At 36.8% G+C, this 26609-nt stretch overlaps 1 protein-coding gene across 1 annotated transcript; it reads right to left on the bottom strand.

The window, feature by feature from the left end:
- Positions 1–955: 955 nt before the first annotated feature.
- On the bottom strand, positions 956–24980 carry ulk1b (unc-51 like autophagy activating kinase 1). Its single transcript, XM_084387295.1, has 28 exons — positions 24333–24980; positions 23833–23925; positions 23710–23751; positions 20163–20195; positions 19654–19690; positions 16994–17167; positions 16567–16640; positions 16380–16481; positions 16184–16242; positions 15986–16068; positions 15798–15848; positions 14867–14955; positions 13261–13429; positions 13056–13116; positions 12503–12592; positions 9908–10042; positions 9262–9404; positions 9054–9131; positions 8648–8877; positions 7645–7787; positions 7260–7375; positions 6838–6960; positions 6554–6738; positions 6285–6463; positions 4862–4980; positions 4172–4329; positions 3075–3210; positions 956–2985 (listed from the first exon to the last, which is right to left on the bottom strand). Exons 1-28 carry the CDS (start codon positions 24420–24422, stop codon positions 2930–2932), a joined length of 3048 nt encoding a protein of 1015 aa, XP_084243421.1. The 5' UTR covers positions 24423–24980; the 3' UTR covers positions 956–2929.
- Positions 24981–26609: the final 1629 nt, after the last annotated feature.

Here is a 26609-nt window from a genome sequence, read left to right as displayed (position 1 = left end):
AATTAAAAATCGAATTTATACTTAATATATGTAATCATTTAATCAAAATCAGTGTAATTTAATACATAAATTAAAGATAAATATAAATTAAAATATAACTGAAAATCTTAAAATCTAATATTATATTTAATATTTATGTAATAGTTTAATTAAAATGTATGCAATTTAATACACACTTTAAAAATAAATAAATATAAATTAAAATATAATTGTCAATTTCTTAAAATACATAAACTTTGAAATATATAACATTTAATTTAATAAATAAATACATTTACAATCTAATTTATATTTAATATTTATGTAATAGTTTAATTAAAATGTATGCAATTTAATACATTAAAAATATATAAATTAATATATAATTGTATATTATACAGAATCACAGAAAACATTCAACACTCCCAAAACCCCTCCCAGGGATAAATAGGATCGCTTTCAGTTCAACTTACAACCAAAGAAAAGGCAATATTTATTTCAGTTTTCCTCTTTTATTGGTGCTGTACTGTTTAAAGCAAAGAGTTACATCTTACATTTGACATGAAAGAGTGTGTACAGGTCTTTTTACAGAACAAAAAAACTGTAAATGTTTATCAACAGTCACAATTGGGAACGTTCATATCTTTGGTGGGGAGAGGGTGACGGAAAGCAAATCTCCATGCGATCGATAAATGTACAAGTTTAAAGTGATAATTTACAATCCATATTTACACATGATACCGAGAGACCAAGGTAAAACAGATGTACGTTATTAATTACTGGAGGAGACAACAGTGTAGTGATGCAGAACTGGTGAGCTCACATATTGCAAGTTTTAGTGTGTGCAGTTCAATGACAAAGTGACTCTTAAATCAGAGACGACCTCCCCGAAACAAACACTTCATGCTGTACATAGTGATTTAAAAAGTCACGATACATTCAATGTCCAAGTAGGCGGCGATTAACATTTGATGGATTAAACGTGTTTTTTATTTAATGCGGTTTTAAAAGCACAACACACATACACTGCATGGTGAAAACACCTTAATGCAGCATAATCCTCAAATTGTTAAGACAGAGAAAATAAAAAAGCTATTTGTCTTTTAACAAAGCTGTAAAAATTGAAATTTAAGTGGTATTTATTAAAGAAAAAACATGTTACTATGATGGCAACTGGCCTCTGGAACTCGAAACAGAAACAATAGCTTATGTCTCACTATCATGACGACGCACTTCAGTTTTTTTCTAACTAGTATGTACGACATTTAAACACAAATACATTCACACACACGCATAAAAGTGAAGCAAAACTAAATCCTTCCCACAGCATCTTAACCCAGTCCAATTTAACCAATCAAAACACTACACACTCCATACTAACAATGCACAAAATGAAAGAAAAGAAATATAACAGAGCGAAATATTTTTTCAGTGTTTCAGTTTTTGCTTTTTTTTTTTTTTAAAGGCACATTTTAAAAATGTTTTAAATATTTTCAACACAAACACACTGTTCATATACAGCACAATTGGAAAAAAGACTAAAAAGCACTGACTATATAACTCTTAATGTGAAAAAATGTGGTCTTCGCACCAAATGGTCCGCTCGTTTTTGAATGTCTTCTGCTTACCTAGCTAAAGAGCCCTCAAACAGTGCAGCAAGCTAGAATAGACTACTATCTTAAGACCTGTCCTTTGTCAGATTATACACAGCTCACATCAACAACAGGAATATCTATGCATGCACAACCCAAAGGAAGTACATTGTGTCCTCAGAAAAAAAACCAGGGCACACATATGATTCCAATAAGAGGTATAATCAAGAGTTCCTTACAAATTCTGATGCCAACCTAATATTGAGCGTGCCAATGTTAATACCGCCATTATCTAAACTATAAAGATTTTTTTTTGGCATAATAATTCGGACTAAATAACACTTAAAATCCCCTGTGATGGCGCAGGAACTTTGTGTTGCTCTCGGTTTAAGCCCTAATGCAACATTAACTTAAAAAGCCGAACTACATTCAGACAAACGATTGCCAAACACAAAATAAAAACACAATATTAGCCATTTAAAAAAAGAAGAAACTGAACAGGTCATGAGAGATGTCCAAACAACGCATACAATATTCATTTAAGACATTTAAAGGATGAAAACAAGGTTTGACATGCTCTTACTTGGTAAACATTCACTAAAGTGCTACAAATGATTTTGCTGGCTTTATACAGTTTCCTTCTGTGAAACAATAGAATCAAAATAATTTGTTTTATGCATGGCTTGTAATTTGGTCATTGAATTTCTGATTAATTTTCCCCTGTGAGAGAGAATTTGGGCCTCTTATAACATTCACATTGTGCACAAAAGTCGCCATTTTGCTGGTCTGCAACATTTATCTAGCCATTAGAACAACTTCTAACTGGACACTTGGATTTCAAGCAACCAACCAACCGAAATGACTTCAATCCCACAAATCACTCCTAAATGCAGTAATAAATCGCTTAAATGTGTTTTTTTATAACGTCTCCGCTAGTTAGCGTGGTGAATGAGCAGAAAAATAAATACAAACTAAGGAAAATGTAAGAAACTGATGTTCTGGGGTGGGTAAACCTTGTCTAAAAAAACTCAGATTGCACAACCCATTGATAACATGGACATTTGAGCCAACAAGTTGCACCAAGAAACATCATCTTCTTCACTTTAAACTCTGTGAGAGAATCGTTGTGGAAACGAGTTTCATCTTGACTACAGACACAGGTTTTTTTGGTGTCCATCCGTGTCTGTAATGATGTAAAGTAGCAACATCTGTGTATTTTTCCACCATTCTGACATCAGCTGTCAATCAGATTAACTTGGTCCAATCAGAGGGCCATTCCCTCCCCCACAGCACTTCGAGAGGCGCTCAGGGAGGCAACGGTAATCTTGATGGTGTAACAGCAGCGTGCTGGAGAGACCTTACACACAGAGACCCGACTGCAAGGCGGTGAGACGGCGTTCAATGCATTGCTTGCCTGTAGGGAAACATCACACTGGTTACGCACATGATCTTATTAAGATATCCTGAATGTTAATACACAAGTCTGTCTGTAGTTTTACTCACACTTGCTAACGCTGAGGATGTCAGTCTGTTCTGTGAGGAGGAGAGACAGACCCTCCATGAGCAGCAAAGCCTTATAGTAGCGCTGAATTGATGCTTCCCCCTGATGAAACATCTCATCCAGAGCAGCCGCCTGCACCTGTAAGACCAGACAACTTCTTAAATACGCTCCACAAACAGTGGCTATAAGCTAACATTCACAAGGCATTAGAAACAGAAAAAGGCTGACAACATAGAACAAATCTAAAAAAGAAACAGTGTTATACAAAGCGACAAATATTTCCAGCTCAGCATTAGAGTTGCACGATTCTGGATAAATTGAGAATCATGGTTTTTGTGTTTCAAACAGAGATCACGATTCTCCCGTGATTTTGAATAGATAACTAAACAAAATAACATGTCATTTACTAGAGGTTCTGACACAGTGTTAATTGCAGCAGTCCATGTAAAAAAGAAATATTTTTTAAATCGGTTTGTATTCAATGACTTATTCAAAGACTTCTTGTTTTAACTGTATAAATCAGCCTTTTTCGACGAATCTTTTTCAATGGTCACTTGTCGCCACCTACTGGTATAACAATGTAATACAATCTTTATTTTAAATGTCTTGCAAAAAAAATTATACAGTGTGGTTGAAGAGCCTGTTTATGCAGCTGTTTCATACCTATACAGGACAGCTGCTCTCTCTGGGTCAGCGGCAGCGCCAACAGGATTTGATTGTTCTGCTATGATCATTCTAATATGATCATTTTAATAGCCGAATCATTATCATTTAGGAATAAGATCGTGCGGGTGTTTGAATTGAGATCGCAATCTTTTAACAATTATTATTTTCTAGAACCCTGAAGTCACAATTTCAAAATTCCCTGATTTTTCAAGGCCACGCTCTTAAAAATAAAGGTTCTTTATTGGTATGGTTTCTTGAAGAACCTTCAACAACCATGGAACCTTTCCATTGCAGAAAAGGTTCTTTATTGAGGAAAAAGTTTCACATTTAGTAAAAATGGTTCTTTTAAGAACCGTCACTACAACATTGTGTGGGGAGCACGTGGTTCTTCTATGGCATGGCTGTGAAAACCACCCTTTGGAACCTATCTTACCATCTGTACGGTGTGGCTGAAGAGGAGCCTCTCTGCGGTGATGCTGTTGATGTGGTCCATGAGTTTGTGTTTACGGGAGAAGAATCGCTCCAGCTGAGCGCTCAGAGAGCGACAGGACATCACACTGGACTTATACAGGTCATTCAACCTCCTAACCACTGAAAAACATCAATGTGTGAACACCTTCAGTTCCACTGCATGGACGATAATAATAATATTATAATTATTCATAATAATATAATATTAATATCTACTTTGATATTAGAACTACAGTCTCAAGTATTTGACAGTGTATCTTTAATGTATCTTAGTCCCATAAAGAATTGCGAATGAGTCAGTCTCCCTACACCAGGGTTTATGTTAAAAATGTCTTATAAATAAGACACCCTCAAATGATTTGTATACATATTTAAATATTTTGCTATAAACATCAAATGTATTGTTTTACTTAAATTGCACATTGTAAATATTTTATATTGTACTTATTCATTGACTTATAGTCATCAGTTTTTTCCACCAATATTGCCTAAATCTCATTAGGTTTACATTATGAGGGTGCCTGTATAAACATAGTCGATGAATTTTTAATGCCTACTGAGAAAATGAACAGGAACTATGCTTAAAAAGTGGATGGCCACTGTTGTGCATACTATGATGGTGGTGAGAAGAAAGTGCGTCTAAACTGCTGACCTTGTTTGACGGCGGTAGAGGGGTAGAGTTTTCCCTGCTTGATTCCTTCCATGGCTGTGTTTATTGAAGATGACAGAAGCTCTGCAGTCTTCATGTAAAGCACCAACTGTTCAGCATAACTGACACGACACAAATATAAAAATCTTTAACACCACTCTACGCAGAACTTTTTTAGATTGCTATTTTAGTTGATTTTCACATTAAAGGATTTGACAGGGTTTCTGCAGGTTTCAGTAAGTCAAATTTAAGACCTTTTTAAGACATTTTAAGACCATAAAGATTGAAATTTAAGACCTACACGACGCATTATCCAAATTAGATAGATAGTTACCTCGGGATCATTAGAGTATCTATCAAGGATTATCTGATGTGTGTGTGTGAGAGAAAGGGAGAGGTAGATCTTTTTTTAATAGAAAATTTTACTTTTGCATATTACTGTAAAAACACAATTATTGTTGATTTTAGTTGATCATAGTTGATCATAACTAGAGAGGAAATGATGAGATGATTAAAGTGACCAAAATTATCACGGTTATCACAGAATCCTGTTCAAAAAGTACTAATACTACAGAATGAAGTCAATTCAACGTTTTATGTCGAAAAACAGCAAATAACAAATTGATTAGCATCGATATGCACTTTTTGTTTACGTAAACATTAAAATACCATTAAAAATGATGGCCAGATTTTAAAAGAATGTCAATGTCAAAAAAGATAAATTACTGACATTTACACATTAGCTTATATTTATTAGTAGTGTTTGGGTGCACCCCCATCCTTCATGTTGACTGAGCTTTCAATGTTGTTATGGAAAGGGGTGACTGGTTGGTTCCTGTCACATGACCTGCGGTGCGTTTGCGGCATTCTGAAAAGTTTCAATTTTTTTCATCTCGTTGCGCCTGGTAAAAAAAATTAGCGCGTCGCTTCAATTATGAGCGCGCTTGCCGCGCGCCTACATTTGAACAAACTAGAGCGCGCAAAAGACGCGTTATGTGAACGGCCTCTGGCGAGCAAGCTCATATGAAGCCACGAGCTATTGGTAGCATGCGAGCGATGTGTTGGAGACCCCTGCTCTAGGGCTCCACTTTGTAGGCTACAACTCGATACTTTTTTGCTACTTTTTAATAACTTTCTGCGGCCAGCGTTTCTGGAAATGAACGAGGGAAAACACTTTTTTAGACCTGACTAAATGAAATTTAAGACCTAGGATGAAAATCTGGCCGTTTTTAAGGCCTTAAATTTAAAGTTCAGAATTTTTTACTTTTTAAGACCCCGCGGAAACCCTGATTTTATACAACAATATACCACACTGGCACATAGCCACTGGATCTGCTCTCAAAATGTATAGAACAAATGCAATTGTGATCCATTTCTAGAGAGAATCATAGTTGTGAGAGACTAGTCATGATGTACATCTTCTCACCTCCACTCTCGGCTCAAAGAGCTGATCTGGTCAGCCACCAGGCTTTGTTGCTGGAGCAGGCTGGTGGAAGAGGGGTCGGCCTGGGGAGCCTCATCACCCCGGGCTTCTGCCACATCCACCATACATCGAGCAAAGTCCAGCATGAATCGGAGCCTGTGCAAAGTCTCTGTGTGTTCCTGCTGCAGTGGAGAGAGAAGTGCGGCGTTAGACTCAAACTTAAACTAGTTAGCATGACTATCAAAACAAAAAGCAGTCGATTTTGTGCTTACCTCCATTAGGGTCTCCTCTGGTAGTTCAGGGGCTTCAAAAGTCACAGCTCCTTCTAGGTTGGCTGAGATGGGGTCAGAGAAACCGTAGCGGGGACTGGAGGGCCCCTCGTAGCCGTCCATGAGAAGGCCTGTTTGCGGGTAGCGGCTGGTGAGGGACCCTACCGGACTAATGGAGCTTGAAGAACCTGCAGTGAGACACTCGGGTCAGTGCTACCCTGAAGGATCCATTTTAAATTTAGACAAATCATGAAGAAGTCAAAATTGGAGGGAAAAAACAAACTTACCGGAGAACTTCCTTGAGCGAGAACTCTGAGGAGGTGTTCCCCCACTTGGCGGAGAACCCACAGTGAACACTACTCGAGCAGGGCTACCTGAGCCCACCACGATGCCTCCACCACCAGGTGGCGCTGTGAGTAGAAAAACAATTGTGTTAAAGACTGCTTATAACTCGACATTTAAAATAACATTTTATTACAAGATGAAGACCAATTACATACTGATGTTCCCTTTCAATGACAGAAATCATTTTACAGATTAACACTACCATGTTTGGGGTCAAGATTTTTTTTAATTAGATTTTATTAGTATGATTTCTGAAGGATCATGTGACACTGAAGACTGGAGTTTTTATTTTGAATTTTTTAAAAGGTAATTTACCGGGATAGTTAAATTGGGGTGACCATTGTGAATGTTTCAGTGAGCTCACCTGTGATGTCTATGCCTCTGTCAGAATTGAGATTCTCCATGCTGCTTCTTTCTCCTCGCTGACCCCCAAATGCCGCCATAAGCAGCACATCAGATAGGCGACCAGCACTCTGAGACCTGTCCCGAGAAGTAGAGATGATAAAGAAGCAAAATAAGAGGAACGAATGGTAGAAGGACAGGGGCTTTGTTGGTCAATTACAGCTTGAGTCCAGTTTTCCAACCTAAATAGCTCTGTTCCAAAACAAGGAGAGCTGCCTAGCTTTTTTAAGAGTGTCTAAGTAACTTAAGAGTTTCTTATTCGTTTACAATGCTGCTTATGTAGACAGCGAGGCCGCTTATTAGGATTTGGAATGGAGCTAAAATCTACCTAACTCTTCTTCTCTTACCTCCCAAAGCCTTTTCTCTCCTCAGGCTGGTAGATAGGTGACAAACTAGCCTCTCCCTGTGCTGGTCTGAGCCCCTGGTGGGTAAGAAACGTAACCATGTTTGGGGAACTCGGGGGCTTGGGAAACTCAAATGGGGGCATGGCCTGGAAAGGAAAAAGGACATTTTTACACTATTTGTTTTCATTTATTACACAGTACATACATGCACCACAGTTCAAAAGTTTGGGGTCAGGAAGATTTTTTTTTTTTTTTTTTTAAGAAATAAGTACTTTTATTCAGCAAGGATGCACTTTTTTTTTTTTTATCAAAATAAAAAAATAAAGAGATTTCAATTTCAAATACATGCTGTCCTTTTTCTAACTTTCTATTTCATCAACAATTTCTGGGAAATTTTATGTATTATATACATATATTTATGTATTTATGTATACATAAAAGTATTATGGTTTCTAAAAAAATATTAAGCAGCCTAACTGTTTTCAACATTGATAATAATAAGAAATATGAGCACTAACTCAGCATATTAGAATGATTTCTGAAGGATCATTTGACACTGAAGACTAATGATGCTGAAAATTCAGCTTTGCAATCACAGGAATAAATTACATTTTAAAATATATTTAAACAGAAAACAGTTACTTAAAATGTTAATAATATTTTATAATATTGCTGTTTTTACTGTATTTTGATCAAATACATGCATCCTTGGTAAACATAAGAGCCCCTAAAGGGACATAAAAACGCAAAGTTTCTCGGCAGAACACAAACGTTTTTGTGAGGGAACGCAAAGTTTCTCGGGGTAATGAAAACATTTGCAAGAGAACGCAAAAGTATTGACAAATAATTTTTCCTCCATCTCATTTTTTTTTCCTTCACCATGTCCCTTTAGGGGCTCTGTACATAAGAGACTAACCAATCCAAAAAGTCTAACCAATCTCACACTTTTGGACAGGAGTGTAAAACTGGGAGCTCATGGCCACACAAACAGAAATAAGGATCTTACTCTGGAAGGAGAACCCAGGATGGTCGGTAGGGGGTTGCGTTGCATAAGTTCACTGAGCCTGGGCGAGGAGTGCAGGGTCCTAAAGGGCATCATGTTTCCCTGAGGAGCTCCCACTGGTTCTGAATGCTGCTTCCTGATCTTCTGCCTGCACCCACCAGTCGCCTCCAGCAAACAGGGGGCACTGTTGAGCCGCGTGCCTAGACCCTGCTGTTGTGGCCGAGCCTTGGTTTCTAAACAGCCGGGAAGAGTGAAAGAGTCGTCATCCAAAAATACAAAAACAGAAAAACTAATGTTTTTTTTTTTCATTTTGGCAACATTTACCAAATGGAAAATAACTGGGCTATGAAATACTGATGTTCCTTTAAAAAACAACAAAAGAGTGCAAACAGAGGAAAAATGATTTTACCTCCACCCCGAGAGCCCCTGTGAACCATTTCTGTACTCGCTGGGCAAATTTGGCCTGGCAACTCAGGAATGGTGCCCACTTTTGAGACAAAAGGAGAGCAGAGAGGGAGAGAGAGAGAGAGCCAGAGGGTTTGTTCAGAAACACAGCTAAATCATCTTTAGCTACAGTGACATGACTAAGGCTTTGGGCCAAATAAAGTGGCACTCACCCTGTGGAGAGAGCTGGAAGGGTTTCGTGCCTCCTGTGGACAGCCTGCGAGAAGTGAGAGCAGAACCAGGCTGAGGAGGAGAAGGCCCTGTCCTTCCACAGGCCAGAAAGCTCCCGCTACCGCATCGCTGGACCGTGGCAGATCTGTGAAAGAAAGAAAGAAAGAAAGAAAGAAAGAAAGAAAGAAAGAAAGAAAGAAAGAAAGAAAGAAAGAAAGAAAGAAAGAAAGAAAAAGAAAGAAAGAAAGAAGTAATGAATACATGCCTTTAAATTCCATTTGAACTTAGGCTAATTTAAATTAAAACGTAAGTACAAAACCATTTAAATTTTAGTAAAATGATGCATTGGTCATGCATTGGCCATTTTAACATTTCATTTTCTGTATGAATTACCTCTAAACATGTTATTATACAAAAAAGTGGAGTATTTCCAGGAATATACATTTAAATAATTATATGTAATGTATAAATCTCCATTTTATAGACAAATACTTTCCGAAATATTTACTTAAAATAATCAGAATATTCAAATTTTGATGAGAATGTTAATTTTTATAAAGTGAAAAAATATGACTGTTGCGCAATATTCAAATGACAATTTCAAGAGGGAATTTGGCCCTTAGTATACACGGATATGATTTCACTCACCGTGGAGAGCCGTCTTGACCTGGGAACTGGAGGTTTTGCTCCATGCGCTGGTAGTTGTGAATCTGTGTGGGGACTGGAATGGGTACAGACTGCCCATAGTTGCCATAGTTACTCCCAGAAAACTCACTCGGCCTGCTGAGAATGAGGCAGAAATAAAATGTTAGAGGGAGAGCCAAATAAATTGAGTGATTGAATAGAGAGAGAGAGAGAGAGAGAGAGAGAGAGAGAGAGAGAGAGAGAGAGAGAGAGAGAGAGAGAGAGAGAGAGAGAGAGAGAGAGAGAGAAACATGGTAAAACATAAAAGGACTGACATCAGCATATCCTCTAGCTCCCATCGATAAAATAAAATCATTTAAAATATCACAGGACATTTCTGTATAGGAACTAGGGCTGCACGTTTTCAAGTTTTTCATTAACCGTTAACCGAGGCCCTTAGCGGTTAATACTCGGTTAACCATAGTGTGCGCGCCGCAACCCCGAGATAGGCGTAATTTGCGGGTGAGACATATCCCCACGACCCCACCACTATTTTCTAAGGTCGATATTGTATTGTCCCCACCACTTTTGAAACATCTCGCGGCAGGAATACCAATACAAATAAACAAAACATCTCCAGTTAACTAGCAGAGCATTCATTTCGTTCGTTTTTTTTTTTAGGCGATCTAGCGCTGAAATGTTTTGTTTTTTAAATCAAGTGATCAAAGTGCTCGTTGCCGCTGCGATCGAGAAGGGTCTTGTAAAACGTGCTGAGGTATTATTAATTCGTGGCCACGAAACAATTCACCTGAATATTCACCAGTTCACACACACACACACACACACCAAAAAAAGGAATAAAAAGCTGTACGAGAATAGTCGGCCTTCACTGAAGAGCTATCTTCACAGGTAAGAAAAACAGTTTAATAATTATTATTAATTCGTGGCCACGAAATAATTCACCTGAATATTCACCAATTCACAAAAAATAGGTCTTTAGCATTCACTAATTAATTATCAAACTGTTTTTGGCCACGTTGTAATTCGTTAAATCAAAATGAGGGAGGGAATTTGTTCAACGTGTCCACGATTTATTAAAACGAGGGAACAAATAAGTCGTCGTAACAACTAATTATTTAGATCAGTGGACAGGGAGCATAAGAACAAACAGTGAGAGAGCCCCGGCCGCGCGCGCGCACTCTCACCGCCTTCAAACAACACGAGCGCTGTATTGCTCTCTCTCCCTCGCGCATATCAATAGTAAAAGGTCGGAAGACCGATTGTGTTTTATAGATTAATAGTTTGTTCAGATAAAGTGTTTGATTAGCAAGTACATGTTTAGGAAATGCATAATACAAATTGTATGGGTTAATGTAACGGTAAACGGACTCTGCGGGTAAAACTGTTGTGATGAAATTGCGCATGCTCGAGGTAAAACTGCTGGGGTAAAGCTGTGGCTCTGCGGCTCTGCAGACAGATATTATTGTGCTGCCATCAGTGGCGCGGATACTATGTTTGTTTCTGGCTCGCGCACAGCCTTCACTCTCGCACAGCCTTCACTCTCGGACGCGCGGTCGCGCGCTTTCTTTGCCCGCTTCATATTGGAAAACTGGTCTAGCGGTCTCTGGTGGTGCAAAAATGTATTACAACTAAATTCAGTGCACGCCATTGACGCCACTTAACCGAGCAAAATGTTTCACTCGGTTACGCAATTTTTAACGGTTAATCGGTTAATCGGTTAACCACGGACACCCCTATTAGGAACTACAAATTAGTCAGCAGGAGAGGCTGGAAGAGTTCTATGGCCTACGCCTATTGTGTGTGGCTGTGAGTTTCATGGGCTGCGTTTAATAATGAAGGAGAACAGGACGATCTGTGCCCATCAAAGATGCAATCTTCATGTCAATCTAGGACTCATTACCCTTGTGGCAAAGGACCCAATCTTCAATGACCCAGAAATCAAACAGTGAAAAGATTAGCCTTAGCTAGGCAGGAGGAAATCAGTCTTGGCTGCAACATGGAGAAATGTGCATACTTGAAAATGCCATTTGGTTACTCATGCAACTTGCGTGTAGGGATGTGTACAACTATATATTTTCAAAATGTACGGGTGGGTTGTCTAAATCTTAATACTTTCAACACACTGATTAATATAAAATGTTTTTATATAATTCCCCTTTAAACTCATTAACTCACAATCACAATACTTTTTGTGAAGAGTAGCAATATAAAATAATAAATTAGCGAATGCATGAATTATTTCTTTGCAATAATTTGTTATAACTTGTGATATGCTTTTTAAACAAAAATCCATGAGGATACTAGAGAAAAATATTCAGAGGTCTTACTATACTTAATTTAACAAATTATGCACCATTTATTTCCATTTAAAATAGTACAAAAATCATACTAATTACATTTTTAAACAATTTTTCAATTATGTAAGTATTTAAAGCACCACCACAAAAAAGAAATATATGAAAACAAAAACATTTTTTTTTATTTTGACTAGTTACTTACAAAAAACAAAATGTTTTTTACTGCAAAATGTCCAGACATGAAATAATCATTGTGTTTTCTTTTTTTAAGCTCTATGTATTCATCCTGCTGTGTTCATACCTGCTGGGTCCTGGAGAGCTGCTGTAGGAGGGAGAGCGTGGAGGGGTCTTAACTTGACTGCACTGACCTCCAGATGCCAGAAGAGAACTCCTAAAGCAGGACAGAGATGGAGAATGTAAGGAGAAGATTCATTCCAGACGATTACTCTAGGTCGGAGACGTAAGCGTGGTTAATTAACAAAATAATTGAACTCCATTTAAGCGTATCAAACTGAAAATCTTATTATTCTAGCTGTACAACTAAACACTATCATTCAAAAGTTGGGTGTCAGTAAGATTTTAAATTAATTAATAAAACAAGCATTAAAACAATAAGAAGGGCAGTAAAGACATTTAAATTATTTCTATTTTAAATAAATGCTGTTTGAACTTTCTATTAATTAAAGAATCCTGAAAAAAGTATCAGTGCAGCACAACTTTTTTTCAACATTGATGATAATAATAAAATATGATTCTTGATCAGCATATTAGAATGATTTCTGAAGGATTATGTTACAAGCAGGATTCAAACCTGCATCAGCTGCTTGAGTATCACAGTTCATTTGAGCTCTTACCCACTATACATCAGACTGTCCTGGATAACCTTTCCTGTCGGCATGTCACAGGTAAGCTCACCTACAAAGACAGACAGAGGGGGGGGGGGGGGAAGATGATAAATACCCAGCATTCCCACTTAACCAGGACAGACACAATTTTCTTGTGAGTGGGGAGAAAGTAAGGAATTCAAAAATCTTGCAGGAGAAGTTTTTGCAGGCTTACTGGGGAAATGAGCTGGAACCATGACAAAATCATCAGTGTCACAGGACGAGTTCTTGCTACTGCTGCCGCCTCCGCCACCTCCCGAGTCCTTCAGCAGATATCCTGGAGAATCCTGGGTAGGGGAGGCTAACGCCTTTGCACGGACCTGCTGGATCTCTGCAAGGGATTGCTACAAAATATATAAGAGGATGAGAACAAATGTTACACGTATCCTGAATTGGTAATAAACAGCTCTGCTAATACTTTTACATTCTTTTTAAAGCATAAGAGAGATCATAAATGTTACATTCCAGTTTTGGTGTTTCTTTTCTGTTTCTCTCTCTCTCTCTCTCTCTCTCTCTCTCGGTTAGAGGGCTTAGGAATTAGTCTTAAGGGAATTTTTTTGGGGTTTTTGATTTGTTCTTTGATTTGGCACCACTCAGGTTCCTTTCCCCTGTGTTATTTGTTTTTTCCCCGTTTCTTTTCTTTATTTGTTTTTTATTAAATATACTGTAAATAGCTCAGACTGCATCGTTTTGGCACTTATACCATTGCGTATAAGCGTCATGGTTGTTTCTGTTCACCCACTCATATCCAACAGTAATGTAACATACGAGTGTTGCACTCTATTCCCCTAGATCTTAAAAGCTCCTAACAATAAAAATAGTATTTATACTGCCCTGATAAAGCTATTTGACAATTTTTACAAAAACATTAATACTACACTAAGTTTGGTGGAATATACTTAAATATCATATATATTTATAGATTTTCACGGATACATACACTACAGTATACAATTTTGGGTCAGTAAGATTCGTTTTGAAAAATGTATACTTAAATTGATAAAAAGTGACAATAAAAACCTTTACATTGTTACAATTTTTTTTTATATATATATATATAAATAAAAAAAAACTGTTCTTTTGAACTTTCTATATTATTATAGAATAATATTATTATTATAATTATATTATTATTATTTCCAGAATACTGGAAAAAATTCCACAAAATTATTAAGTAAAAAAAAATGACATTGTAAAATAGAAACCAGTTATTTTAAATTGTAATAATATTTCACAATATTAATAAACCACAAATAAATCCAGTCTTTATGAGCATAAGAGACTTCTTTTGAAAAACTTACCCACCACAAACTTTTGAACAGTGAGAAACTTAACAAAAAAACGAATATATATATATATATATATATATATATATATACACACATATACATATATATATATATATATTATATATTATATACATATACATATATATATACACGATTCCTAACCATTCATAGACGTTAAATAACGGAATGTGACAGTATGATTTCTTTGCTTTTGAAGCACTGACCTCTATACAGCATTCTGACACCATGAGACCCATAAAATGTCACAAAATACAGAGCTGATTAACATGTGGCTCCTATCACGGATTAGTGTTACAAGCCACCATAAAACGTTAAGAAAGTGTGTCTTTGTTCAATGAGGCAGCTGCTTGCTGTGCTTATTTATCTTCATATCTGTGACAAACTCCTGACACGTCAACACTTATCAGTGCACAGACACGATGACCTGCCATTGATCATTCTAATGAAATACATTTACACACACACACTTACAGGAGGAGAGGCCAGGTGTGAAGTAGAAGAACTGCTGCATGAGCTTGCAGAGGCTGAATTGGGAAAGCAAGTCACGGTCACTGGAGTAGCTGTGAAGATACACACAGACACTTAATATCCTGGAAGACGGATGGTACTTTCCATAAGTGCAGCACACTACAGAGTCAGATGACTTCAAGCGGTCCACTTCTTAATAGTACCCAACAATTACAATCATATAAATTCGTTTCACATAAGTTCCTATACAATTCATATAAAAAAGAATAAACGCAAATCATTGTAATAAATAAGTCATTTTGACTCATTTTACTGGCCAAAAACAAAACATCTAGTTTTGTCCCATATTTTGCAACCCTGTAACCCAATAAATAAATACATTTGGTATTTCATAATACATAATTTGGACCCTTTCTACAGACAAAATTAATGATATTATTGCACTTTCTCAATGTTTACACAAATTGTAATGATGACTGTATTTGTCATTAAACCATGTAAGTAAAAATACTCAACTTTCTTTATTTTATGTGGGAAAAATGTTTATGAATATCTGCAAACCAACATTTGATTTTGATCCCAGTTTTGCTACCCTCTTATTTACCCTGTTACCCATTCTGGTGTTTTAATTACTATAATTAATTATGTCATAATTATTATTAAAAGATAATAATGGATATTGATCATATTTATTTAACTTGATAAATGTGGTCAATTTAATGTTGATGCTTATTTAATATCTATTGAAAATAATCAGGGGTTTAAGCCAAAGTTTAGTACCAAGGATCCAAACATGGCAGAAAATAAACCAAAAAAATTAAATTATATTATATTAATGTATATACTAAACATGTTCTTAAGGTTAAGCATCTCCTTTTACTGACTATTTAAAATAGAGTGAAAACATTGTTTGAATTGGCAGTGTAATACTCACACTTTTTCATAGAGGAGCTTGCCTCTAAGAAGGGGTGTCTGAAGAATTCATCTATAAAAACAGAAATATTTCACAAACACCTCAAAAAGACTGCATGGTGAATAACAGAACCATGGCCAAAGCTAATCTCATAAATAACAAACATCGCCGCATCAAAACTAGTGGACATAGGCACTCAGGACACTGACCGAAGTCCATACGGTCCTTATGGTTCCTTTGCAGGAGGCCAAGCAGCAGGTGTCTGAGATGGCTGGAAGTTTCTCTGGGAATGCTGTAGAGAAGGACGGAAAGAGATGGACTTTTACACAAGGTTTAGCAGAATATTTACTCCAAGACTAATCTGAAAAGTGTCACTGGCAATCAAAGTCAATAAGATTTGCACTCACTTTGGGCTAAGACTTTTATTTTTCTCATAAAACAAACGGAGGTCCTGTGGACTGCTAGCCTGATGGACAGACAATCAAAACAAGCTTACTAAAAGTAATTTTCCAAATCATGGCATGGATGCATCATGTCTTACACTTGTTAAATGACAACTAAACAGTGAACTCAAAGTGCATCTTGTCACAGAATGTTGAGTACCTGAAATGGAGCCTTTCCAGTCAGGCACTGAAACACAATGGTCCCTATACTCCACAGGTCAGCCTTGGCGTCATAGTTCTGTGACATGATAACCTCAGGTGCCTGGTGAACAGCATTTCAGAGTTATAATCTCAGTGATGCTTATATATGAGCAAAGTCTGAAATGAAGAAAATGTACAATTCATACCATGTACATTGGGGACCCACAGAGCGTGGCGGCCATCATGTTGTTCTGGAGGTACCGTGCAAAGCCAAAGTCAGCTGAAGAGACCAAAATAAGATCTTAGAAACTGTGCTGGTGAAGCAATACACTCTGGGTAATGGCAAACCCAGGTTAGATAAAAGAACATGCTGTGAAGTGTGGCTTTAGAAATCAGCATATTTATTTCCATATTACTGAACATAACTCTATCACTGGGCTAAGCAATTCAATAAGCAATAGAGTTTGCAGACTAAGTGAAATCCTCAAGCAAAACACAAACAAGCTGTTAAAACAAGGCTGAATCTGCAAATCAGTCCTCCTCAAACATATGGATGTGGTATCTAGAGTTTCTAATGCTGAAAGCTGAGAATGTATAAATAATAAAAACAGGCGTGCACACACACACACTCACCTATCTTGATGCAGGTGTTGTTGGAGTGGGACTTTCGACCTGCAGGATGGGACAGCAGGATGTTCTGGGGTTTCAGGTCTCTGTGGATGATCCCTTTGGCCTGAAGGACCCTCATGGCCCCTGCGATCTGCTGCAGGAATACTCGGATGGTGTCTTCACTTAAAGTGCCCTTAGCTGAAAGAGCATCAGAGTAAAGAGGAGTTCATTAGGGCTAGGCGATTCCTATTGACAATACACAATACATTTGTGAAGATTTTGCTGGTGCTAGAAGGCACAGAAAATGAGTAACACATTCTACGGAGCCCCCAAAGGGACATGGTTAGGCTTATATTTATAATTTATACAGGCTTATATTTAAAATAAATAAATAAATGTATATTTTTTTACTCCAGTTTCTTCTTCTGAAGGAAGAAAGTCCTTCAGAAATCATTCTAATATGCTGAATTGCTGCTCAAGAAATATTTCTTATTATTATCAATTTTGAAAACAGTTGTGCTGCTTAATATTTTTTGTGGCAACTGTGAAACCTTTTTCCTGGATTCTTTGATGAATGGAAAGTTCAAAAGAACAGAATTTATTTGAAATATAGAAATCTTTTGCATCATTATAAATTACTTTACTGTCACTTTTGATCAGTTAAATAATTTAAAGCATTCTTGCTGAATAAAAGTATTAAATTCTTTTTTTTTTTTTTAAATGTTACTGAGCCCTAAAATGATATTTAAATAGATTGTTAATGACATTTATGCCTTGCAATAAACATTGCAAATCTCATTGACAAAAAAAACATCACCATTTAAGACATTTCAGAACAAATAGAAAAAAAAAAACATACCATCAAAAGGCGAAAAAATATTGAGATAATGTTTTCTGTCATATCACCTGGCCCTGACTCCACTGTTTCATACTATATGTGTATATATATACAGTGCTATGCATAAGTTTAGACACCCATGCTAAAGTTGACTAAAAAGAGGAATAAAAAAATCATCTTTTGGAAATTGAACTTAATGCCTTAATTTAAAAAAATAGGAAAAATCCAACCTTTAAGGACACCAATTTTCTTTGTGAATGAATAATGTATCGTAAATAAATAAATGTTCTTCCTTAAAATACAGGGTGCATAAGTTTGGACACCCCTATGTTAAATTCCCATAGAGGCAGGCAGATTTTTATTTGTAAGTATTTTTTTTTTTTTTTTTTAGGATACTATGCATCCTGATAAAGTTCCCTTGGCCTTTGGAATTAAAATAGCCCCACATCATCAGGCTGAAGGCTATGTGATGATGTGGGGCTATTTTAATTCCAAAGGCCAAGGGAACTTTATCAGGATGCATAGTATCCTGGATCCATGAAGTAACTGGCCTTTAAAAATAAAAATCTGCCTGCCTCTATGGGAATTTAACATAGGGGTGTCCAAACTTATGCACCCTGTATTTTAAGGAAGAACATTTATTTATTTACGATGCATTATTCATTCACAAAGAAAATTGGTGTCCTTAAAGGTTGGATTTTTCCTAATTTTTTTAATTAAGGCATTAAGTTCAGTTTCCAAAAGATGATTTTTTATTCCTCTTTTTAGTCAACTTTAGTATGGGTGTCTAAACTTATGCATAGCACTATATATATATATATATAGTCCATATAACAACTTTTTTACATGCAAATTGAATGCAAATGAAATATGCAATCCTTCCATAGTGCAAAGCATATCAACTAAGACAGCACTGGAAAGCTGTTGTCTATAAATTCAAATGTGTAGTAACTCACTGCATATATAAGCAATGCAATATAATGTAGTGATTCACATATTTCTTCTCAACCTCTCTGTCTGATCTGAACTGAAATGTCAAGATTCCATTAAGAACTAAAATGGTTTTGTCTGGAATTTTCAGAGTAACTACTTCCTCTGAAAATATACTCACACCCTGCAGTTAACAGTTACAGCTTCCTCAGACCTGCTTTAAACCAAACATACATACACAAACACACACCCTAAACCCTCCTGGGCTAACTTCCTTAGTTCCTCTTTGCATGCTTTTGAAATGAACCGATATAATTTGTTTCATCACGCAAGCAAATAATTTCAGCATTTAAAGCTAGGACTTGCCTCTCTACTCAAAAAAAGCAGATGTTCTTTTGGCAAGTTTGCAATCTTAAAACAAATAATTATGTATTAAAGGGATAGTTCACCTAAAATTGAAAATTCTGTCATTAATTACTCACCCTCATGTTGTTCCAAACCCGTCTTTCGTTCTTCTTCGGAACACAAATTATGATCTTTTTGTTGAGATCTGATAGCTTTCTGTCCCTCTGTTGACAGCTACGCAACTACCACTTTGATGTTTGAAAAAGTTCATAAAGAATGTCTTGATGGAATTTTGAAGCATCGAAGTGGTAGCTGCATAGCTGTCAACGGAGGGACAGAAAGCTCTCAGATTTCATTAAAAATATCTTCTTCATTTGTGTTCCGAAGATGAACGAAAGTCTTACGGGTTTGCAACGACATGAGCTGAGTGAATGATGACACAAATTTCATTTTTGGGTGAACCATCCCTTTAGGAATGAACACACAATTTCCTAAAGGCGGCTGGTGTGCAGTGAGCAAAAAAAAATCCCAAAATGAGTTCAAAGCATGATAAATGAAATGTCCCACTTACAGTGCAAGTAGTCAGCCAGGTCTCCCCCATTGCAGTACTGCAGTTAAAGAAAGAACATTGATCTTTTTACTTTGAACAACAGCACCACACAACAATGCTGTATAACAAAACCTGCATCTAAATGGGGCTTATTTCATTGCATGGGGAGAGACGATTCAGATGCATATTAAAACAAGCCACTCAGAAAAGATGGGCCATTATTTCCCTTTGTCCACTAATGATGGGTATCCCAGTGGCCCCATTGCTTTTCCATGGAGCTTTTCTGAAAGCTGACTCGGTAGAGTGGCCTTTACAGGAAGTTGAATTTCATAGTGATTAAAAACTTTGCAAATCCTCACTGTGTTCCACAAAACACCATGAATTCAGGTTTATATATCTACGGGTGTTGTGTTATTAACAACTGCAGCTGCCTTCCATTGGCCCCAGGGCATGGCAAATTGCAGGCATTACCAGATACAAGACAAGACAAGATGTACAACAAAAGACACTGGGAAAACAGGCCCACTTACCTCCATCACTAGGTACACAGAGCTTGCCGTTTCCTAGAAAGAGATAGGAGTAATGAGATTCAACACTGGGACAGACAGGTGGCCATCAAAGCAAATTAATGAACTTTTGTGCATAACATTGTTTGTATGTCGACTTTTAGACTTTTAATAGACATGTGAGAACATGTTTACAGTGGAACTGGTATTGTGTGTTTTACAAATGCAGTGGCCTAACACTAATCCACATATGGCGTGAGCGTGTTTTCTCTGCACCGGGTCATAATGGGCTAATACAGGCCAGGGGGAGGGCAAAGGTCATAAGCTTTGTTAATACTGTGCATTTTCACTGTGCTAACCGTGTGATGGTGTGACAGATTTCTATTCATTGCAGCCATTGACACACACACACCATTGAAGCTCACTCAGACACAAGAAAGTACTGATAGTGCTGATGCTGTGAAATGCGAGTGGTGCTTAGAACGATGCTAGGGTGTTGTGTGATTACCTAAGTGTCACTACGCAGCTGCTCTGGTTTCTGAGTGGATTTAGTTCATGCTGTGTGGTTGCTAGGGTGTTCCGGGGGGTTTCTTACTGGTTAAAGACAAAAGAGCCCTTCCCCAAGAATATATCATCCATAGAACAGCACCAGTTATCTGCCGAAGCTTGATACTGTTGAGTATTGAGTTGAGTTGAGTGGAGGTTAACTAATATAAAAACTCTGGCTGATACCAATAAGCTGATAATTCCCCAAAATAATCAGTATTAAATTAAAACAAAACAAAACTAAAATGAATAGCTTTAAATGCTGCAAATGAATAAAAATATACAGTATGAATATTAAACAATCATCTTTCTGAGATTATTAAACTGTTACTGCTTTTAAAGGTTAACTAGATTGAGCGTTAGATGACAGCAAATGCAATCTGAATGTAACATTTTAGGTGACGATTGTCTTCCATTGTATGGACAAACAAACACTAAGACATTATTTCTCTCTTTTATGTTCCACACAAGAAAGTCAGTCATATAGCCTAAGTTTTGAAAGAGTAAATGACAGAATTTTCCTTTTTGGGTGAACTATCCCTTTATGTATAAGTATTTGCCTATTATGCACCGATAAAATGCTGTTTTAGATAATGCTTTTAAACCTGGTAATCCATATTCAGACAACAACAAAGCAGCAATGCCAGTCTATAAGCTTTAGGACACTTATTAACACTTAAACACAGACTAAGACTAGCTATTAAAACAGAACTGTCCTCAGTACATATGGTACAGACTAAACTAAACAAATGCATGATATTTTCTTAAAAGCGTGTCAGATAGGCTTCTCTGAAATAGTCAAAGCACTAAATATTAAATTATCCAGACAATTGCCATCAGTCCCACAGGACAGGTTGTTTGTGTTATCAGGTCAGCTTTTACAGCACCATAATCCTGTTATTTCCTGAGCCCATGGCTGAGGCCTCTCGAAACAATATAGGGTAGCCCACTTAGAATGACCTTATCACTTAGCAACATATGACCTCCCCCATTCTGGTGTCTGCCTGCGACCAATCAGCCAGATCGGCTGATCCGTGACTGGCGTATGCTGCTGACTCAGCGTTCCCCATGTTCTACTTTCTGCCACTGAAGACAGACCTCAGTTGGCTGTGTAGCCAGACTGAAACTAGGCCAAACATCACTGTTTAATGACAACTAGCGCTTGAACGAGCTTGGCGATTCAGCTGGGAAAACCCAACAAGCCCAACATAACTCAGACTGCTGGGTGCCTAAATGACTGATGTTCATGTGGGTGATAAAGTGAGCTTTGCTTATGAACACAGCATGCCTGTGAGATCTGCTAATGTTGAATTTAACCACAGATGCAGTAAGGACCCTAGTTAACTGCTTCTGGAGAGGACATTTGTAATTTAAATAATGTTTGCTTTCTTGCTCATCCCGTTTAAAATAGCAACCATTATATTTTGAACGCTAAAGTTGACCTGAAATGCTACCTGAACCTGTTAAGATCCTACATCACACATTTAACTGTAGGAAGACAATGGTTATATTTCTCTTTGATATTGAGAACCAAATGGCTCTGATGCACTAAAAATAAACTCTGGCTAAAACTTAGCTTGTTTCTGTGTTTGCGAGGGAGAGATGAGCAAATTAACTCTTGCCAAGTTCGTCCAGCACAAACAAGCTCAAGTTTGTAACGTGTGGCAAAGAGCCAAGCAGCTCACAGACTTTTCCCTCCAGGTCGTGCAAGGAGACCAACTCAAACTTTAATGGCATTCACTTCACAGACAGTCAACCCCACAGAAGAAAGTGGTGTGGCTTTCCAGGAGATGTGAGAAGAGGTCAGATTAGAGAAGCATGTGGCTGAAATGTGCATGTGGCTCTTAAAAGCAACACCAGAGTGTGAGCCTTCGTTAAAAAAACTGACATGAATGGAGACAAAAGCAGCATCAAACCTCAGTGTAAACTGTAAATACTAACCCAAAAAAAGTACCACGGTACTACGTAAACCGCATGGATTTGGAAAGTCTTCAGTCGTTTAGTGACTATCAAGGTAAAACGGTATTTGACACATTAACGAGGTAGCATAGCAGGGTTTTTTTTGTAATTAACTGACATGAATTTTTAATGTCTGCTGCGGAATATCTAAAAAAAATACATAATTTAATGCAAGTTAACAATTAATTGCAAAAACAAAGGGAAAATACTTAATAAAAACAATGAAATAAAAATATAGGTACAATTATTTTTTTAAAGCTTATCAAGTACATTTTTTTTATAAATTACAATTTTTGTAAATAAAAGATATATATTTAAAAAATGTATCAACTAATAAAATTATACATTTTTCTTTATTATCCTATTTTTAAGTCACATGGGGATTATCCAACCAAACACATTACTATGCTTATTAGTTCAAAAGTCAGTAACAAAGACTGCATTAAAGGAGACAAATCAAAGCATTTACAACTGAATAGAGGTACAATTTGCATGTTTTTTGTAATCCTAGTGGCTTTAACTTACACACGCCTGACACATTAACCTCACGATGACCCAAGAGCAGAGCAAACAGCAAGAACCCAGGTGCTTGAACAACGTGTCAAGACTTCACTGAAATCATTTCACCAGTCTGGGTAGACAGGTTTCACTCACACCATTGCAAGAAAAGCATTCACTGAGTGCCAAGAAACTCTAAATGCCAAATCGAGTGAGTAAACATAACTTTATTTCTCTTTCTGGTATACAATGTGTGTGTGTGAGACTTCTAAGACTTCAATACCCACAATGCCCTGCAGCAGAGCCATTAAAAACAAGTGCACATGTCATGTCAACAGAAGAACACGTGACTGCTTTTAACCAATCAATGCAAAGGAAGTCATAATAAACACTCTGGGGTGGTAAAACATCAATTTGAACCCTTTTTAGTCCATAATAACTATAAAAGTATTTGTAACTAATACCATTTGGACTAGTAAAGTTAACAAAACCACTTTCTCTAGATGCTTAAATCGAAAACTGTTCATCTAAACATCCGCAGTGTAATTTTATGAACAAATCATCCTACCTGGAAGTCGTGCAATGCAACAATGTTCTCATGTTTCAATTCCTAGAGAAAACAAAGAAAAATTAATTTGCACACAAACGCTCGATTTTGTGTTCTGACCAAAACAACCAAAACATAGCCTACCTTCAATATCTTGATCTCTTTCCCCAGAAGAGTTTGAGATTTGGCCAAATTCTTCTTATTTATGCATTTGACTGCAACTTCCCAATCATGCTTCTGAAAATGTCAATGATATAAGCGGTTAAACAGATTCCTCTTGTAGTTTACATTGTGTTAAATATATTGTAACATATATATAAGTGCATGTCTACGGTCGGCTTGAGTGCTCAGATGCTTTGTTTCAATCTCTCTGAATAATTGTCATTTATAAAAACGGAAATGCCACATTTAAAGCTTGGATATCTAATGGGATATTAAAGCATTCCACATCTCTATATTTTATAATACTGGGAATTTAATCTCTTATTCTCTCCTCCATCTGTTGTGCTCGAGGCCTTTAAGGTGGTATGCCAGTTCTGCAACCAGTAGGTAAACAAAAAACTAATCCCTATCAACACACAATGACACCAACGTATGCAAATGGGAATGATTTGGTAAACATTTTTAAAATGATATTTCCTCACCTCTCGATTCCTGCCTTTGAATACCACTGCGAAGGCACCGTGTCCTATAAGGTCCTTCCTGCTGAACTCGAATTTCCCGACAGTCTCCATCTCCCACCTGATCCCAAATTTTGCAGCCTGACTATTTATGTGAAATAAAGCTGGCCCACAAATATCCTCTTTCTGCGTCCCTCTTCTCTGTCTGGACGAGGCAGCTGGAAAGTTGAACCCCACTTCTGCGTGCCATCGGGGGCCTTTCCATACAGATACTCCTCTCTACTTTCATGATATCATGGAGGTGAAGAGGAGATCTACTCCTTAAAAATATGACAGTTCCCCATTTCGGCAAACCGCTTGTCGTAATTGTAAAAATAAATAAAAATCAAGCTGCGCTAAAAAAATACCACCTTAAAACGGCAGCGATGTGTTTGTTTATGTACGTTACATCCGATGTTGTCAGCTATGCTAACATCCTTGAGTTCGTGTTCAGGATTACACCAGGCTCGCGATTGTATACAACACGGTTGTCGTTTCACGAAATATCCCTGAGACATCTGAAAAGCTCGAGCAAGATTTGTCTTTTTGATCTCAACAAAGACCTCAATTTAATCGAGGTCTGCAGCGTTGCGCATGCGCACAACCATTTCACACAAGCTCAATGTTGACGTCAGGGAAGCGCTGTCACGGCGGTGTCACGGTGACAAAAATAAACACATCACAAATTGATATCAAGTCACATGAAGTAATGAGTTGAAAAAATGTCGAGTTTTGTAATATTTTAATACAAGTAGACTGCAAGAAAATAGACAATAGACTATCTATTTATTGCAACATAATTCCATTTTAATCATTTACAGGAAGGCTATTCATCGAGAAGACAGGTAGCAACAAAGTTAGGCCTATATTATTATTATTTTTTAACTCAAGGAGATAGTTGCAGCTTGTCACAGGTGATTGAAAGAAAGAAAATCAGCAATTCTCTGCTTCTTCAGACAGATCTTCAGATCAAAATACAAGAAGCAACTCATCAAAGTGTGATAGCATAGGGCAGGCTATAAGTAAATCAAAGGTTGGCTAAACAAATATTTAATTAGAAACACAAAAAATGTTCCTTGTAAACGGGTTCACTGTTGGAATTCAGTGTAGGCTACATTACCGCATTTACTTTAACAGTAAATTAGTGATTACTAAACTTTACCCGCTTTATTATATTTAATATCTGTGACAGTGCAAATATCATTTACAAGATGTACAAACAAACCAAGCGAATAGCAGTTCAGTTTGTATTTGCGGTTTTTATACTTAATTTAGTACTTGATTCAAAACTTTTAAAAGAAATGAAGTGCAGGAAGGTATTCTGTAGAATAGAGTAGGCTACTTCAGATGCCATCATGTGGAGTAGTTAGGAATAACAATATTACATGGTCTGAATCCATGATGGCAAAATAACCAACAATTAAAAAGCCAAAAGTGCAGACCAGCAGGGTCTTTAAAAAATTGTTGCTGCTTTATTTAGGTTTTAGATTTTTTTTAGTGTAACATTTTAAAACAAAGTAAAAATATTTCAAAAGCTAATAAATTATTTTGTCAAGGTTTCCAGTAAAAGTCTACACATCCATAAAACAAGATAAATAAAACAGGCGGATAAAATATTTTTGACCCTAGAATCATATAGAATCATCATCATACCCATCCATATTCCAAACCACAAACTGAACTTTTAAGGCAGCTCATGCATAAGAAGGTCCACTTTGATCTTCACATAAACAAAAAAGTTTTTCTATTTGAATCTGAAATTTGGTCAAACTGCCTGGGTATTTCAGACAGCCTGTTTATTGAATAGCTTTTGAAATTTTCAGAAAGAAGATAGCCTCTGAAATTGAGCAGTTGAAAGAAAATATCTTCTCACCATGATTTGAGGCAGCAGCATACGAAAGCCGTGAGTTCACTGCAAATATAACGCAGAGCACATAGTCAAATCCATGTTGTGTTAATGAAAAAAATGAAACACTGCAGTTATATGTATTATGTACCATTTATTTGGACATGGTTCTATGGTAATACCATGTTTTTTTTGTGTGTTTTTTTTTACATGTAGCATGTATTATTTGAAGCACCCTGGAGTACCATGTAAATACCATGGTATATATGCCAATCATTTAGTACCATACTATACTATTCACAAATTTGGGGTCAGTAAGATTTAAAAAAAATTAATACTTTTATTCAGCATGAACACATTCAATTGGTCAAAAGTGACAGTAAAGACTTCTACATTGGTACAAAAAAAACATTTTC

Source organism: Rutilus rutilus, assembly GCF_951802725.1.
Source record: "Rutilus rutilus genome assembly, chromosome: 18".
NCBI classification, from domain to species: Eukaryota; Metazoa; Chordata; class Actinopteri; order Cypriniformes; family Leuciscidae; genus Rutilus; species Rutilus rutilus.
The sequence above is the reverse complement of the archived record's forward strand: the minus strand, read 5'-3'. Positions and strand labels throughout refer to the sequence as shown.